The sequence below is a fragment of the Alnus glutinosa genome, chromosome 10 (assembly GCF_958979055.1).
Source record: "Alnus glutinosa chromosome 10, dhAlnGlut1.1, whole genome shotgun sequence".
NCBI lineage: Eukaryota > Viridiplantae > Streptophyta > Magnoliopsida > Fagales > Betulaceae > Alnus > Alnus glutinosa.
In genome coordinates this window covers 26,671,625-26,687,460 of record NC_084895.1, presented here as the reverse complement: position 1 = coordinate 26,687,460, position 15,836 = coordinate 26,671,625, and the positions used below count along the sequence as shown (strand labels likewise).

Here is a 15,836-nt window from a genome sequence, read left to right as displayed (position 1 = left end):
GCGTAAGTGGAGAAAGAAGCTTCCTTGATTTTCAAGAAAAAAAAGGGGAGTGAAACCAGAAATTTGACACATAAAGACTAAATGAGAAAAGCGCGACTTTTCTTGCTTGCTGAGGAACTTAAACCAGGAAAAAGAACTGAAACAGGCTTTCTCTCGCAAAATCGCAGAAAACAAAAGCCCTTGAACTTACATTTCCAATTTCACCGATTCCCATTTCTTTTCGCATTTCCCCTAAATTTTATCGGTAACCAAACAGAGCTTTCCGCAATAAACCAGCCCAAAAAAAAAAAAAACACGAATGCGATACAGTCAATGTCACCGTGTCCCAGTACAGAACATCAAAAACACCATACAGAAATGATTTCACGAAGTACCTAAGAAATTAAGCAAATTTATTTGTACGTGGTCGAGTAGGGGAAGTGTACGGACCTGGTGATCTTGGGGCGCTTAGCTCGAGGCTCAGCCATTGAGGAAGATTGTCCGTGTCCAGTGGCGCCTGTGAATTGGGGGATTGGATTAGTGTCTCTGTGAACCCCTATGTGCTATGATCTGGGACATGGGAGCGAGAGTTAGGGTTTCAGAGAGTAGAGAGAGACAGAGACAGAGAGAACCTAGAACCGATAATTGGCGCCAAACAATTTTATTATGGAGCAATTTATTGAAGAAAAAAAAAATGTATTTGGATTGAACTGAACTAGAGAGTATGGAAAAAAAAAAAAAAAAAAAAAAAAAAAAAAAGGGTATAATTGTCTAATAAAATGTGAAAAGAACAATTATATCTTTATTTTTTCAAAAATTGAACACCCTCCCGTTTAATTAAATTGGATAGCAAAAAATATATAACTTGGTTTGTTTTAACTAATTGGTTTGCTCTTTTCCTCTTGATTCTACTCTCCATCTTTTTTTCTCTTGTTCGATAGCTCGTGTGGTTTGGCGCCAATCTTTTTGGCCTTTGAATAGTCTTGCTTTGCTTGTTTATAATATGACAGATTAGCTTCTCATTATCTTGAACCCAACTACAATTGGTATTCCCCAAACAGCAACTCATATGTTTCAAATTTTTGCTGCGGTAGCTTGTGATCAACTCTGATTTTCTAGGAACAAGGCTCGTCATGATAAAATTATTCCAAATGCTATTACAATCTCAGCTACTATTAATAGGCTTGTCTTGGAGCATCACTCTGCATGGTCTTCGTCTATGATTCGCTCACCTGTGATTTGGCAGAAACCTTGCCCTCCTTTCTACAAGGTGAACTACGATACAGCTATAAGACCTACTTTTTTTGCCCAAGCTGCTGTTATCAGAAGCTTATCTGGATCAGTCATCGATTGCAGCTCTATTATTAGCCCCCCTGTGCTCTGCTCTTTATGGAGAGGCACGTGCGGCTCTTTTGGCTACTCAATTAGCCACTTCTCTGAATATTACTTCATTTATTTTGGAAGGAGACTCTCTAACTGTTTCCAGGGCACTTCAGAATCCTACTATTACCCAAGATTGACGCATTACTTTTATGATCTCCCACATCCGATCTATTATCCCATCTTCTACTAGCTGGTCAGCTAGTCACATCAACCGAAGTGCAAATTTCTGTACTCATTATGTGGCATCTTGGGCCGTAACCAGACTTCATTCTGGCTGCATTCCCATCTCTTCCCCTCTTGTTGTTGGGCCTTTTCCTCCCTGTTTTGGAAATGCTTATCTTTCTTCTTTTTTAATTAGGAAAAGTACACATAACCCCCTCAAATTACCACATTATTGTCAATATACCCCACAAACTACCAATTGTGTCAATGTCCCCCCTTAAACTACCAAAAAATGTCAATGTCCCCCTAATGACAAAAATGCCCTTCATAAAATTATTAAAATAAAATAAAAACTAAAAAAAATTATTAAAAAAGTATAAAATAACAAAAATTTATTCCAAAAAAATAATAAAAAATTAAAACTGTTTTTTATTTTATTTTATTTTTAAAAAATAATTTTCAGTTTTTTTTCATTTGTTTTATTTTTAAAAAAATAAAAAAATAAATTTCAGTTATTTTTTATTTTTTCTTAAAAAAATTGTTCTTTTTTTAATTATTATTTTTTTCGTTTTTTATTTAATTTTTTTTAAATTTTTTTTTTTTTATTATTTTTTTTAGTGTTAGTTTTAATTTTTTGAATTTATGAGGACATTTTTGTCTTATTCAAAAAAAATTAGGGCAATTTTTGTCTTTTTGTTAGTCTTAAGAGAGACATTGACATTTTTTGGTAGTTTATGAGGGATATTGACACAATTGGTAATTTATAGGGTACATTGACAATTGAGTGGTAGTTTGAGGGGGTTATGTATACTTTTCCCTTTTTAATTCCTTAAGTCTGTTTAGTTTCCTTATTTCGTACTTATAAAAAAAAAAAAAAATTGATGGAGTCCTTAAATTGTCAAATGTCCGTGACTCCATCTCCACATATACAAAATGTATAAAAAATATACACAACAAATAAACAATTTGGTCATCAATATATTTATGTTTTTAAATCGCCATAAATTTAATTATGAGAAAAATATAAAAAAACCTCCTTTAACTAATAGTCAATTTTAAAATATTTTTTTAAATTTGTAAGTACACTAATATAAGCTATCAAATTATCAAAATATGTCAAAAATGTTACCTTGACTAGCATGAGGGAGGATAGAATGCTTTTTTTTTTTAAGAGAAGAGAATTTGTTTTTTTTTTTTTTTATTTTATTAATAAAATTATAGATAGTTGAGCTACAGTTGCTGAATACAGTAGCTGCTCAGCCCACTCTCAGCCATTTTGGCTAGCATGGGATCAATTTGATGAGCCGGATTGCTTTAAATAAGAGTATCTCTAGAAAGCTTTTTAAATTTTTTTAAAAAATCAGCTAAATAGTTTATTTTTGTTATTTTAACTATCACTTTTAACACATTTTTCAAACATTTTTGTATTTCAACTAAACATTAATTTTTTATTAGTTTTAAGCAATCATTCATAACAAATAATGAGAGAGGAAAAGTGAAATAAGAGATAAATGATAAAATATTTAATGGCTCGAAAAATTTGTGAGCTAAATTTGGAATGAAATTTTGCCAAGAGCCAAAATAGATAAATTAGAGAAAGCTTGTTGAAGTTGACCTTTTTGAATTTTTCATCGAAATTTGGTAAAATTTTTTGAAATGAAGAGCTCACTAAAGATGCTCTAAAGTAAGGTTTCCTTGTACCAAGCTTCTATGATAATGGCTAAGCCAATAAAATATGAAAATGATTTATAATAGTTAAATTTAACTATTATGAGTCATTTTTTGTTTTCAGCAAAATAGATTTTTTCCGTCTAGTATTACAGAGAGTTTTTTATTATTTTCTCTCTCCCTTTCCTTTTTCTATAATATAAAACAAATAATAATTAAAATAAAAAATTATACTTTTCTTTAATAGTACTTTAGCTATTATTGCTTTAGATCTTTTAAAAACATAAGATCTACTAAGATCACATCATTTGCTAAAGAAAGAGGCCTTATTAGGAAAAAAATGGATAAATGTCAACCACACATGCAGAGAAGAGCCCCAACACCCTTTATCTTCTCTGCTGCAAAATCGAAACAGACAAGGAATTTGTCCCACGTGTCAGAACAGAAATATCTACCATTGTTCCAACCTCAAGCTTCCATCCCTTCACTCACTCTTTCTCACTCACTACACTCTTTATGGCCATCACCAGCATATGCTCATCCCCAACTCACTCCTCCCCAACTCTCCCAACCATTTCAGCGCTCAAAACCCACCACCCTCTCCAACTCCACGTACCAGTTTCCTCTTCCTCCACCAAGTTTGGCTCAAATTTAGTCTCCAACGATGCATTAGTTATTGCTGCGGCGGCCCAGGCGGTGGCGCTTGCCCGTGCCGCCTCTCAGGCTGCCAGAGACGCTGTGTTGGCTGCAGCCGAGTCTGGTGAGGTTTGGAGTGGCAGAGAGAGTGATAATGGGTTGGTGAAGGGAGTGAGGAGGAGGAGAAGGAGAAAATGGTTGGAGGAAAAAAATGGTGTAAGTTCGAGAAGTTCAAGTGGGTCAGTGAAGTCCAGGAAATTGAGCCCAAGAGAGGAGGCAGAGCTTTGTTTGTGCCTCAAGGTATGTTAGTCTACTTGTAAAAGTTCTACAGTGGCTGCTATTTAGTTTAAGTATTATTGAAGTGATGTATAGTTTTTGAAATCTCCTATGTGTTGTGGGGCTTGAATTCCAGATTTTGCTGACCTCCCTTTATGTAGTTTGTTTACAAGCAAAGTTTTTTCTCTAAGTAGTTCTCCTGAATCTCAAGAACTTTTTAACTCCATTTGTCTTACTAGCATATTGCACTGGTTAACTGTTTGTGAATGCCTCATCTGAATTTCCCAATTAGTTAGTTAGAAGAATTTGCAAATAAAAGTATTATAATACATTAAACCACAATTTATCCTAAAAGCCTAAGCTTATAGAAAGAGACGAATTTAATCATTTAATTTATATTCTATTAGAATATAAATTAAATGATTAGATCCATCATTTTTTACTAGTTTAAGCATTTGGTTAAGCATTTGGATAAGTGATGATGAGCAAAGGTCTTCGTGATTAGATGATTAAATTCATCATTTTTTATTAGCTTAAGTTTTTGTGATGCTGAAATTTTTCCAATAGTAATTGTTAATTGCTCATTAAAGCGTTTGCAATTTGATAGGAGGGAGCAAGACTAGAGGCAGCAAGAATAAGAATCACCGAAGCTCAAGGCCGCGAGCCATCCTCCAAACAACTGGCCGAAGCCATAGGGATGAAAAGGGGTGTAGATAAGATGTTGTGTGATGGAAGAGAGTCAAGAGAAAGGATTGCTCGGAGCTACCGGAGACTGGTTGTCTCCATTGCCAAAGGTTATCAAGGCAAAGGATTAAGCTTCCAAGACCTCATTCAGGTTGCTATACATTTTACTCTCAAACATTGCTTCCTATAGTGTGCTGATGAATGATATTTTTTGTTTGAGCAGGAAGGGAGCATTGGCCTTCTTAGAGGGGCGGAGAAATTTGAGCCAGAAAGAGGGCATAAACTGTCAACATATGTTTACTGGTGGATTAAGCAAGCTATTATTAGAGCCGTGGCGAATGAATCTAGAATAGTGAGATTACCGGTAAAACACCGCATAAATTAACAGTTTCTTTAATCATTGCTACTTTCTAGTTAAGCCTGCTGCCTGCATAACTGCTGAGCATTCCCTTCTGTTGGAGATGACTTAATCATATAAGATTTCTTTGAGTATTTTTAGTTCCTGCATGAGGGATTTTATGCTCTGGAAGAGTCTCTATGATTGTCGGTTAAATAGGAGTACATAGTCATGTAAAAAAGAAAAGAAAGGTCTGGCTGAGAGAAGTTGTGGCATATAAATGCAATAATTCATACTTGACCAGAAATAAACCAGGTTTTGTATGGCCTAACGTATATATGCTGTTGTTCTGAATCTTCATAGTATGTCTCCATGTCGGCCAGCTAAAGTATTAATATTTCAAGACATTTCTTTGCATGTTTTTATAAATGCCTGATGAACTGAGTTAGTTCCTTCTTTCTGATGTTTCCCTTGTATTGTTTCATTCTTTTTTCTTTAACGGTGATGCTACAAACACTAACACAATGTTCCTACTGAACCCAACCCGATTTATTGTATCGGCCCAGGAAAAGCGCTTAGAGTGATATTGCAAATGTGGCTAGCGCTTTTTTTAGGTCGTTACATTTATTCTTTTTCTGTTCTTTCTTTTTGTGGTTATTGTAAATTGTATTTTGCTAGAGTTATCCTATCAGATGTGATGCCATATTCATGACTAAAACTGATGTTCAGATTGAGATTCTATACTGATAGATTATCTTAAAGTTTGTCAAAATTAAGAATGAAGGATAATTTTCAGTTCAAAATAGTGATTTCCTTCCCCTTACATATTTGGTGAACTGGTAACTAGTGAATGTATGGTTAGCTTGTTATGTGTAGGGACACATATGCAGGATGGTGGCAAGAATTGCAGAAGCTAGAAACCTCTTGAGTAAAACATTAGGGCGGCTTCCTACGGATAATGAAATTGCTGAAGTTCTCAGTGTGCATATTTCGACTGTGAGGCTTGTTTCCGAGAGGAGCAGACCCCCAATTTCATTGAATCAAGCAGTAACCGATCGAGGTCGCATGACTCTCCAGGTTCTTGTCTTGAACTCTATTTTGAACTTTAACAAATGATGAACTTCTCCTTTTATCAAAAAGGAAGCTTCTTTGTCATGTTTCTTTCTGCTTGTTATTCATGTGTCTTTTGGCTCGCAAGCTATTGGCGGCTCAAACAATTAGAGATCATGTATTCATGATGAAAGTCAAGCCATGCCTTTTCATGTTAGTGAAGGTTATGTGTTCCTACATTTCCTATTTTTGATAATTCTCAAGTGTTCTTGGGTCTCACATTTGAAATTTGTTTTCAAAGAAAGGATTGAAATTTAACCGCCTCCATAAAAGTTCCAGACTCTTTGTTTCTCTCATCTGGTTTGCCAGATCTCAGTCCTTGTGGATTAAAGGTATCATTAGGGTCTAGTCATGCATTAGCCTTTCCTTTGTTATCATGTTGCCTCAGAACATAAACTTAGTTTAAAATATGAATCAGTTATGACATATGCGTTATTGACTGTGGGCCCGTTTAGATTTGTGGTTTCAAAATGTACGATTTAAAAAATAAACGTGCTATTTGAACTTTAAAATCTCAGTTTGATCTTTAAAGTCTTGCGTTTTTTAGAACTTACTCCCTTACCAGCAATTTGAAAACGTTTTCAAAATGCTATTTATTAAAAACACACTCCCAAACGAAACACTTTCCGTGATTTTGTTTACAAACACATTTTTAGGGTGCAATGTGTTTGTAAACAAAATCACATACTCAAACAAACTCTAATTCTAATACGAGTTCACAATCTGTTGCAGGAGATCATTGCAGGATCAGATGAAACAATGCCAGAAACAATGGTGAAGAAACAAGTAATGAAGCAAGAGGTGGAGAAACTTCTCAAGACACTTAATAAACGAGAAGAACATATATTGAGATTACGCTTTGGACTCAATGGAGAGCCACCTCGGTCGTGTGAGGAGATAGGAATGCTGTTAAACCTTTCAAGGGAGAGGATTCGACAGATCAATCGCAGTGCACTATCAAAGTTACAACAGACAAATATTTTAGACAATCTAGAATTATATATGTATAGATGTTCTTGAATTGATTGACAGACTTAGGAGATAGGAAAACAAAAGAATATGACAACTAAGAACTGTAAATTTTACTGCATCAAATTTTTTTTAAGTTGTCATAAACCAAGAAATGTGAATTTTCATGTTCATGTGTGGCCAATGATTTGGTTATTTCCATTAGAGATGAAGTGATTGAGACATGTCTTGTGCTAAGTATGAAATGAATGTATGTACTTTCTCTCTCCATGGTGTGTTGAGTCTTTTTGGGTGTTGAAATTTGTAAGAAAATATAAAATATAAGAAAATAGCGAAAGCAATAATAATTTTGAAATGGTTAAGCCTTAAGAGTCATCAGCCGAGCCGAAGGTATGACTGTAACACAATAAATACTTAAGTTTTATAGTTATTTATATTCAAGAGAATGAATTCCAACCAGGCGTTTGTAGTCCAACGGTTAGGATAATTGCCTTCCAAGCAATAGACCCGGGTTCGACTCCCGGCAGACGCACTTCAAATGTTTTGTGTATTTTTTTTTTCTCCTCTTCAAATTTTCTTTGTATTTCAAGTAACAAAGTATTTGTAACCAGAAATTTCCATAGCTTGATTTTTTTGTGGCTTGGGAAACCGTAAAAGAAAAGAAATTGGTCACGTTCACGATGAAGTGCATTAGCAATCTCTATACAATGTCTGAGAAAGATGTATTGAGCAAAATTTTATTTCAATTACTGTTTCAAAGTGTCATGTGAATTGTAACATGACAGTTGACATTTTAGTGGCTGATGTGAAAAATGTTACATGAACTGTTACGTCAACTTGTAAATGTGGTAAATGTCGTGTGAACTACCACATGAATTTGTGAAATATGGTAAGTGTCATGAAGCTCACCCATATTGTAGTGGCTATTGTGATAAATATCACATTAACTTCTACGTCCCTTTATAAGGGACTTACCGTAAAAGCCATAATACCATACCAACACTATGACCAATTAATCAATTCACATACCATAATTCACAAGATGGCAGCTATTAACAGAATCATTCACAATGTGATTCGACCTCCAAGTGCTATATAAAACCCAATGGAGTCAAACAACTGTTGCAAGAATCTCAAGCATGCCCTGCAAAGTTATTTATAGTTATCGTAAAGATTTTCCAAACACTGCACAAGAGATCCTTTTGAACATATACATTCACATCAATGTGAAAACCAATATTACACAATTTGCTATAATACATCTGACATCTCGAATCTGATTTGTGGAGATTATGAAGGATGTACAAAGAGGCAGATGATAAGAAGATGCATACAGAATAACTCAGTAGATCCACACCAGTGGAAATTTTTACACGATTTGCTATAATACATCTGACATCTCTAATCTGATTTGTGCAGATTATGAAGGATGTACAAAGAGGCAGATGATAAGAAGATACATACAGAATAACTCAGTAGATCCACACCAGTGGAAATTTTTACCATCTTGCTTCTCTCAAACATCTTAACTAAAAGAATCATGACGATAACATGTCCCACTTTTGTCTTTAATTCGTCAAGTGAGCTAATTTTCATCCATTGAGGCCTCTCCTACAAATCAATAAGAATCATTTGATTATCTTGGTGAACTCAAATAAGAAAAAGAGAAGAAGTATAGAAATGGGAGGAGAATGGGCTTATCAGCAAGTCAGCAACTTGTGCTGATTTAGGGGGAACAGCAGATAAAAGCATGCAAGTAAATGAACACAAGTTATGCATTCCGCTGTAAATGCTGGGGGAAGTGATTAAGTTAACAGAATTAAGTCTATTGTCCTCCATGGTTTCTAATAATAATGTGTTGTCCATTACTCCATTTGGTGTGCCTCAAGTGACGAGACACAACACACTTGAGTCTCTGCAGATTTGATATAAGGAAATCAATTGGAAGGAGAGAGCACTTTTCATCACATGGTTACCATTCTTATTCAGTCTAATATTCCCATGTTAGGCTAACTTAATCGAAAAAAGCATACAGCCGAAGGAGTGAAGCACTGGTGCTAGAATAGGTCAATAAACAAGAGAATGGGCTATAATGATCCTGGCTGGCAAGAGAATTGCAAAGAGAGCAGTTTTGTTCAACAGGAAATAAGATCACCTTGAGAGCAAACATTCCGAACAAAGAAGATCCCTTGAGGGCACGATCAACACTGGAAGGCACATCAGGGGGCACATTACTGATAAACAATCCATATAAGCCCATACCGAATATTAACATGACAGTCCCAGCAAGATAAACATCTGCATCAGACAGATTTTCTCAGATCATTTCATCATCAACAGAAAGGCTTCAATTTTAGGAAAAGAAGAATAAGCATTTGTGTGCAAAAGGTGAAGTGGGTGGAAAAGGGTTTTTCCATAAGAAGAAAGAACATAATTTTCCAACTTTAGAAGCCATGAAAGTTCATTTGTATGTGAAACTGTGAGTACTTGCATGTTGGCAATGATGTTGCAACATGCTCCTTTAAGGGGGAAAATACTGAATAACTCGAGAGTATACTTCTAACAATATGAAGGAAAACTTCTGCTGAAGATAATTCCTGAAATCTAACCAATAGCTTCAACTAGTCGCAGAACCATCTGTCCCGTGTGAATCCCTTTGACACAGCTTGACCAGTAAATTTTATATGCCTCTCCAATATAAACACATCCCTACAAAGATCCCAAGTAAATTGGTAGTAAGATATATAAACAAACAATACATAATTAAGTTTATGTAAAATGTTATGATGTAATAGTGCCCTATCATGTGAGGAACAAGGTGTTTTCTGAACATTCCTTATCACCATACATCCTGAGGACCTGAGACAAGAAAGATCTTAATCGAAAAATCAATAGAAAATACTAGATCTTGTTCACCAACATGCCTTATGCACTTTAGGTTGAACACCACCTCATTAGTTCTCGCTAAGAGTTCTTGGCAAGCTATAAAGAACGAATCCAGACAAGTTCAGTGGTATAAACTGGATTAAAGAAAATTCAATCCCGAGACAGAACATTCTACGAGTTGCTTTAAGGGACAACTTAAAAACTCAAGACCTGTGGATAGGCATTGGCATTCTAAGTTCAGTACATCATGTGGTGGCAGCACGAGAATACCCAGCAATTGCATTCAGTATTTCAGTATTCCACTCAGGTTTTGGGATCTAGTTTGGAAAAGTGTGGCAAAAGAAAAAACTATTGGCGGTTGCATTAGGAAATTTATTCTGCTGCTACTTTTTATCATGTTTGGCTAGAAAGGAACCACATGGTGTTTAGTAAGATTTTTGCTGCCAGGAAAAAAAATAATGAGGAAAATAATTGAGCTCTCATTTGCGATTCACTAGGATATTGAGGTGAAAGACAATCCTAATTACAAGGATTTTTTATAGACAAAAAAAAATGCAGACCCAGATTTTAAAGAAAGAAAAGAAACTCTATGGCTGGTGCTCCCCCCCAGGGTATTTGAGTCCTTAAATACAGCTGAGGTCCTTGATAAATAAAAGAGGAGGGAGGAGGGTTTAGTGGAGGTTTAAGAAGGCAATAAGGCAAAATCTGATGTGTGCCTTTGCTGCTGCCACTGGTTTTGATCATGAGATTGAAATGAGAAAAGAGGAAATGCTCATGGCTAATGGGCAGAGTGGGGAATTACTCATATGTTCCGATTATTGTTCTGTGAGTCATATACATTAGGAAAATCAATAGTTGATTATTGTCCTGCTGGCTTGTTAGAGGACATAAGTTATGCCAGTGTGTTTGGTCCTCAAGAACTTCCAAGTGAGGCTATGAGGTTTCCTTTAAAGAGATATACATTATACAGGGTGTAGAATCTATAGGAAAATTTCCAATTAAATTTGATTCATTGACAATAATAAAAATGAAAAACATCTAAACCTCTACCACCACCATCCTCGTTGTCATCGCCAAAATCATATAACATAAACTCAACAGCATATATAATTACACAAAAAGCTGATAAGACATAAATATTATAATCAGATAAGATATAATGCTTGTCTCTTAATAATTTGGAAGAAGTAAGGAATAAGAGGAATTACATTGAGAAAGCACAATAGAGAACCAGCCAACGAGCCTCCAACAGCCAGAAGTGCCAAGAAGCGGAAGTCAAAAATTGCCTGCTCAATGATGGACAAGCAAGAAATGCTTTACAACGTAGAATATACAAAACACATCTGAACAGACATAGAAGATAAACACAACTGATTTTACGTGGAAGCTGTCAAGCAAGGAGAGGGTCTAAACTACTGCACCGACTTGATATTCTTACACAAATCCATCTATACTTGTTTTCTTTTCACGAATGTTGTTGTTAATTAGGTAGTTTTGCATGCTGCGCTATGAATTCCCAAAGCATGGTTCAGTGCCCATCCCCAGGCTTTCCCAATACTCTGGCTTCTTTTCAGACAATAAAACTACGTTCTTTAAACTATTTATCAGCAGCAATCTTTCAAACAACTAAGCTCCAAACCCAACTTCATAAACATTTCTTTCCGACACAATTGATGCAAATTAGTCACTTCCAATCATCTACAATTAGCTTTCTATAACTTATACTGGGTTTACCGTTTACGGCTTTTAACTCTCAGATTGGGAGCTAGACAGTTTTTTTTTTTTTTTTTTTTCTCTTTTCTTTCTTTTGTTTATCATCCAAATTCCCTCAAACTCACCAAAATTATTTGTACCACTCATTGAAAATATTATCCTAATCATCAAAGTACCAAGAATTGACCAGCTTTTCTTGATTCGATTCTCTAAAAGATTTACTATTTGGCCAAAAGTTAACATGTACTTCCTTTTCGAGTTCAACTTCAATTAAATTTCAACTCAAATGAAAACAAAAAAGAAAGGAAAGCAAGCAAGTACAGTGAGTCTACTTACCCTCTCAATAGACGACTCGGTGGATCGAAAGAACCGGGCCAATGGATGGCCGTTCGAGTTCGCGAAAGCGTAGTTGAGGCCCGAGTCGGGCGCTCTAGAGGGCTCAGCCACAAAGGAGTTTGATGAAGAAGTAGTAGTGGATGGAATTTTGGTGTCGGTTGGTGATGCTGGGAGTGGTGGTCTTGACTCGTGGGACGATGGTGAGGAGGAGCTCAAAGCAGCACACGGACACGAAAAGCTCAGCCGATCATATAACGGGCGGCGGTGAATCGGGGCGGAGATGGTGAGTGGTGTGGTGGAGATGGAAGTGAAGAGAGCCATTGTAGAGCAGTGACAGAGAGAGCGAGAGAGAGAGACGGGTGGTTGGGACTTGCGAGACTATGCAAGTTTTACTTTACCGCCGGATGGCGGGTAATTTGGAAGGGGGGTTCATAAACGCGGGGGCACGGCGCGTGGGAGATTTGGATGAATAATACAAAGGGAGAGGGAGGGACAATGGGATCACCACACATTGGGAGCACGTTTTTCTGCTGACTTTTTGGGCGGAGGATATTTAGAAGAGTCGCATCAGGAAAACATAAGCTGCGCATCTTTCTATAATGGCATGATTACTCACTGCAGTCTGCACGTCAAAAATTTCTAGAAATCGTCTGAAGGAAGATATTTTGAACCTAGAAGATGAACTGAATTGTTTTTTTATTTTATTTCTAAGTAAAGGCCAATTCTTTTCTCACATTATACACATCAAGAAACAGAGCAGAAAAAAAAAAAGAGACTTGAACAACCCAAATTTGTTTTTTTTTTCTCACAATTTCCCAGCAACCAAGCAGAGAACAATCGTTACCTTTAACTAGAAGAGTCAAGACTGAAAGAAAACCCCAATTCCCTCTCTCTTCACACATTCCCCAGCAGGCAAACAGAGGAGAATATTCGGTGATCACCCAGATAATGAAAACAACCCAAATCCCCAAAAACCCAAAATTTGTTTCTTTCCATTTCTTTATCTTTTCTCACAAACCCAGCAACCAAACAGCTAAAATCCTATAACGGCCAGGAAGAAGAAGGGAAATTTACCGGCATTGCCACAGCCGACCATGAGGACGTGGAGCAGCGTAGCGCTGGTACCCTGGTACCGTAATTGTACGTGTTGCAGGCACTTGCAGCTAGACGCGTCCCTGTACATAGTTGTTTCTTTTGCTTTGGCTTTGGAAAGCTAAAAGCTGCGGGTTTTGGTGTCGATCTCTCTACTGCGCGCGCTGTTGGTTCGGCTTGTGCTGCTTGGGAATGGAACAACGGATGGAACAGGGGCCCATGCAGGGGGTGTTGAAGCTTGGTAGACGTGAAAAATGGTGATTAATCTAAAGATATATAATTGCATGTCTCGATCTCATTACTTGTTTGGGTTCCAAACACTTATTAAAAAGCAGCAGCCACCGCTACAATGACACATACCCTCACCAGTAAACAACAATTTCATGCAGCAGGCAGAAGCTAATAAACCTCGTCACAAGGCAAAACATAGATGTCTCATGTGCATCCTCACACGTACAAACATCCATACATGCAGTCTTCCCAGCCACCACGTGTCCTCTCTGCCTCTCCTTGTCACCATTACTAGGGTTTCAAACAAACAAAGCAGACTCTCTTCATTTCAAAAGAAAAGAATAGTACTACTGAGAATATTGCAACAAATAATGGAAAAGAAAGATGAGGCTAACGGAGTAGTACCAGTGAGAAGCAATGAGAAAATTAGCAGAGAGAAAGAAGAAGGAAAAGGGAAGGAGGAGAACCACCACCCACTTCCTCTAATGGCCTTAAATCACGTATCAAGACTTTGCAGAAACGTGAAAGAGTCCATAGATTTCTACACCAAAGTTCTGGGGTTTGTTTTGATGGAGCGGCCACAAGCTTTTGACTTTGATGGTGCGTGGCTGTTCAACTATGGAGTCGGGATTCACTTGCTGCAGTCCAAGGATGATCAGGATAGGCGATCTGAGACTGATCATCACTTGGATCCCATGGACAACCATATCTCATTTCAGGTTTAAATTTTCAGTAGTACTTAATTCCCTTTAGCTTCTCTTTCGATCGAACTTTACCATTTTATTTTTGTTTCGAACTAATTAATTAACTTGTGTTAATTAGCTCTAGAAAATTCATTATCTCCCTAATAAGAGGGATAACAATATTCATCAAGTCAATTAAATATTGTAGAGACATGCTATCTCACTAATAAGAGGGATAACAATATTCATCAAGTCAATTAAATATTGTAGAGACATGCTATCTCACTAATAAGAGGGATAACAATATTCATTATTTTCAAGAATAGAATGTTTAAAGTTGAAAAATGGATTTTATTTAAAAATGTCTTTAATATTTTATTCTCTTATTTAATACTATCAATTTTGAAGAATGAATGCTATAACATCTTCTGGTGCACATCTAGAATGACATGTTTTAATTATATTTATGTCATTTTAGATGGCATAGATGCAATTTTTTAATCAAAAAAATTACATCTATACAATTCCAGATGTACATCAGGAGAACACTAGGAAATACTCTAGCATTCATCTTTTTTAAGACCTATTTCAAAAATAGAATGTTGGAGAATTAAATGATATTAATGTCTTTTTAATTACTTATTACTATAATTATGGCCTTAATTAAAGAATGTTAACTATAGGGGTAAGCCTTCAAATATTTTTTTGGGTTTTTCTTCTTTAGAGTTATTTACTTAGAAATTGACAGTTTATTCTTTGAGTAATGTTTATTACACAATTCTAACAATTTTTATTTTTTTATTTTTAAGATCAACAGTTAAATATTTAAGGTCCACATGTAGGAAAACAAATCCAATAGTTGATCATAAACAAAAATAATTAAAATTGTGCAAAAGTTATCCAATAAACATTACTCTTATTCTTTAATGTGCATATACAAAAGGTTCAATATTGACATTAATTGTTCTCATTCCTCATTATACTCTTTTTTCATTGGAGATTATATCTTTTTTTTTTTGTTGTTATAATTAATTAGTCTAGTACTAGTCTATACCCTTATTTCCATTTTTGTTAATTATTTCTATATATATTGTTTTGGTGACGAATCATATATGCATGCATGCATGATATATAGTGTGAAAACATGGAGGAAATGGAGGAAAAACTGAAGGTGGTAAACATAAAATACATGAAGAGGGCAGTACTGGAGGATGAAGAAAATGGGACGAGGATTGACCAACTCTTCTTCAACGACCCAGATGGGTTCATGATCGAGATTTGTAATTGTGAAAATCTCAAGCTCGTTCCGGCGGCTGCTTCTCTCGGCAAAATAAAGCTTCCTTTTGATACACACAATCCGCCTCTACAAATTTTGGAAAATGGGGATCGATCGATCGATGAACCAAATTAATTCTCTTTGAAGGTGGCTTAGGCTTAAAATATAATATTAATTTCCTTTCTTCTTAGGTAATTAATCCTCTTTAAAGGTGCATGGCTTGAAATTGGTGTCTCAAATATATATATATATGCATGTTCCGATTGACAATGTTTGTCAAATTGTTGTAGTGACTATGAGCAATGTACCCTTTTCAAATTGTGTTCCGTTCTTATTTTTATTTGGGCTAATAATTTCAATTTTGATTGAGATGGCTGGCCTGATGGATTATGATTGTCTCAATTTCAAGTAAGAT

At 35.9% G+C, this 15,836-nt stretch overlaps 4 protein-coding genes and 1 non-coding gene across 7 annotated transcripts in view; 3 read left to right on the top strand and 2 right to left on the bottom strand.

Moving 5' to 3' along the window:
• Window positions 1–666, bottom strand: part of LOC133879571 (structural maintenance of chromosomes protein 5) — a 36,408-nt gene extending 35,742 nt beyond the window's left edge. For all 3 annotated transcript variants that reach the window (XR_009902118.1, XM_062318187.1, XM_062318186.1), the window contains exon 1: window positions 430–666. Coding sequence is in view for 2 of the 3 variants with exons in the window: in XM_062318187.1 (XP_062174171.1) it covers window positions 430–467 (38 nt within the window). In the remaining variant the exon portion in view is untranslated. The remainder of the gene's footprint in view (window positions 1–429) is intronic.
• Window positions 667–3,595: 2,929 nt separating this feature from the next.
• Window positions 3,596–7,424, top strand: LOC133880097 (RNA polymerase sigma factor sigD, chloroplastic). The gene is made up of 5 exons (XM_062318979.1): window positions 3,596–4,128; window positions 4,712–4,939; window positions 5,012–5,152; window positions 6,002–6,202; window positions 6,968–7,424. Exons 1-5 carry the CDS (start codon window positions 3,709–3,711, stop codon window positions 7,253–7,255), a joined length of 1,278 nt encoding a protein of 425 aa, XP_062174963.1. The 5' UTR covers window positions 3,596–3,708; the 3' UTR covers window positions 7,256–7,424.
• A 240-nt stretch (window positions 7,425–7,664) lies between these two features.
• Window positions 7,665–7,736, top strand: TRNAG-UCC (transfer RNA glycine (anticodon UCC)). The gene has a single exon. It is a non-coding gene; the product is annotated as a tRNA-Gly (tRNA).
• Window positions 7,737–8,404: 668 nt separating this feature from the next.
• LOC133878869 (uncharacterized) lies at window positions 8,405–12,532 on the bottom strand. Its single transcript, XM_062317423.1, has 5 exons — window positions 12,140–12,532; window positions 11,299–11,376; window positions 9,814–9,913; window positions 9,360–9,502; window positions 8,405–8,815 (listed from the first exon to the last, which is right to left on the bottom strand). The coding sequence occupies exons 1-5, from the start codon at window positions 12,458–12,460 to the stop codon at window positions 8,606–8,608; spliced, it is 852 nt and encodes a 283-aa protein (XP_062173407.1). The 5' UTR covers window positions 12,461–12,532; the 3' UTR covers window positions 8,405–8,605.
• Window positions 12,533–13,833: 1,301 nt separating this feature from the next.
• Window positions 13,834–15,556, top strand: LOC133879281 (glyoxylase I 4). Its single transcript, XM_062317809.1, has 2 exons — window positions 13,834–14,181; window positions 15,281–15,556. Exons 1-2 carry the CDS (start codon window positions 13,834–13,836, stop codon window positions 15,554–15,556), a joined length of 624 nt encoding a protein of 207 aa, XP_062173793.1.
• The last annotated feature ends 280 nt before the right edge of the window (window positions 15,557–15,836 follow it).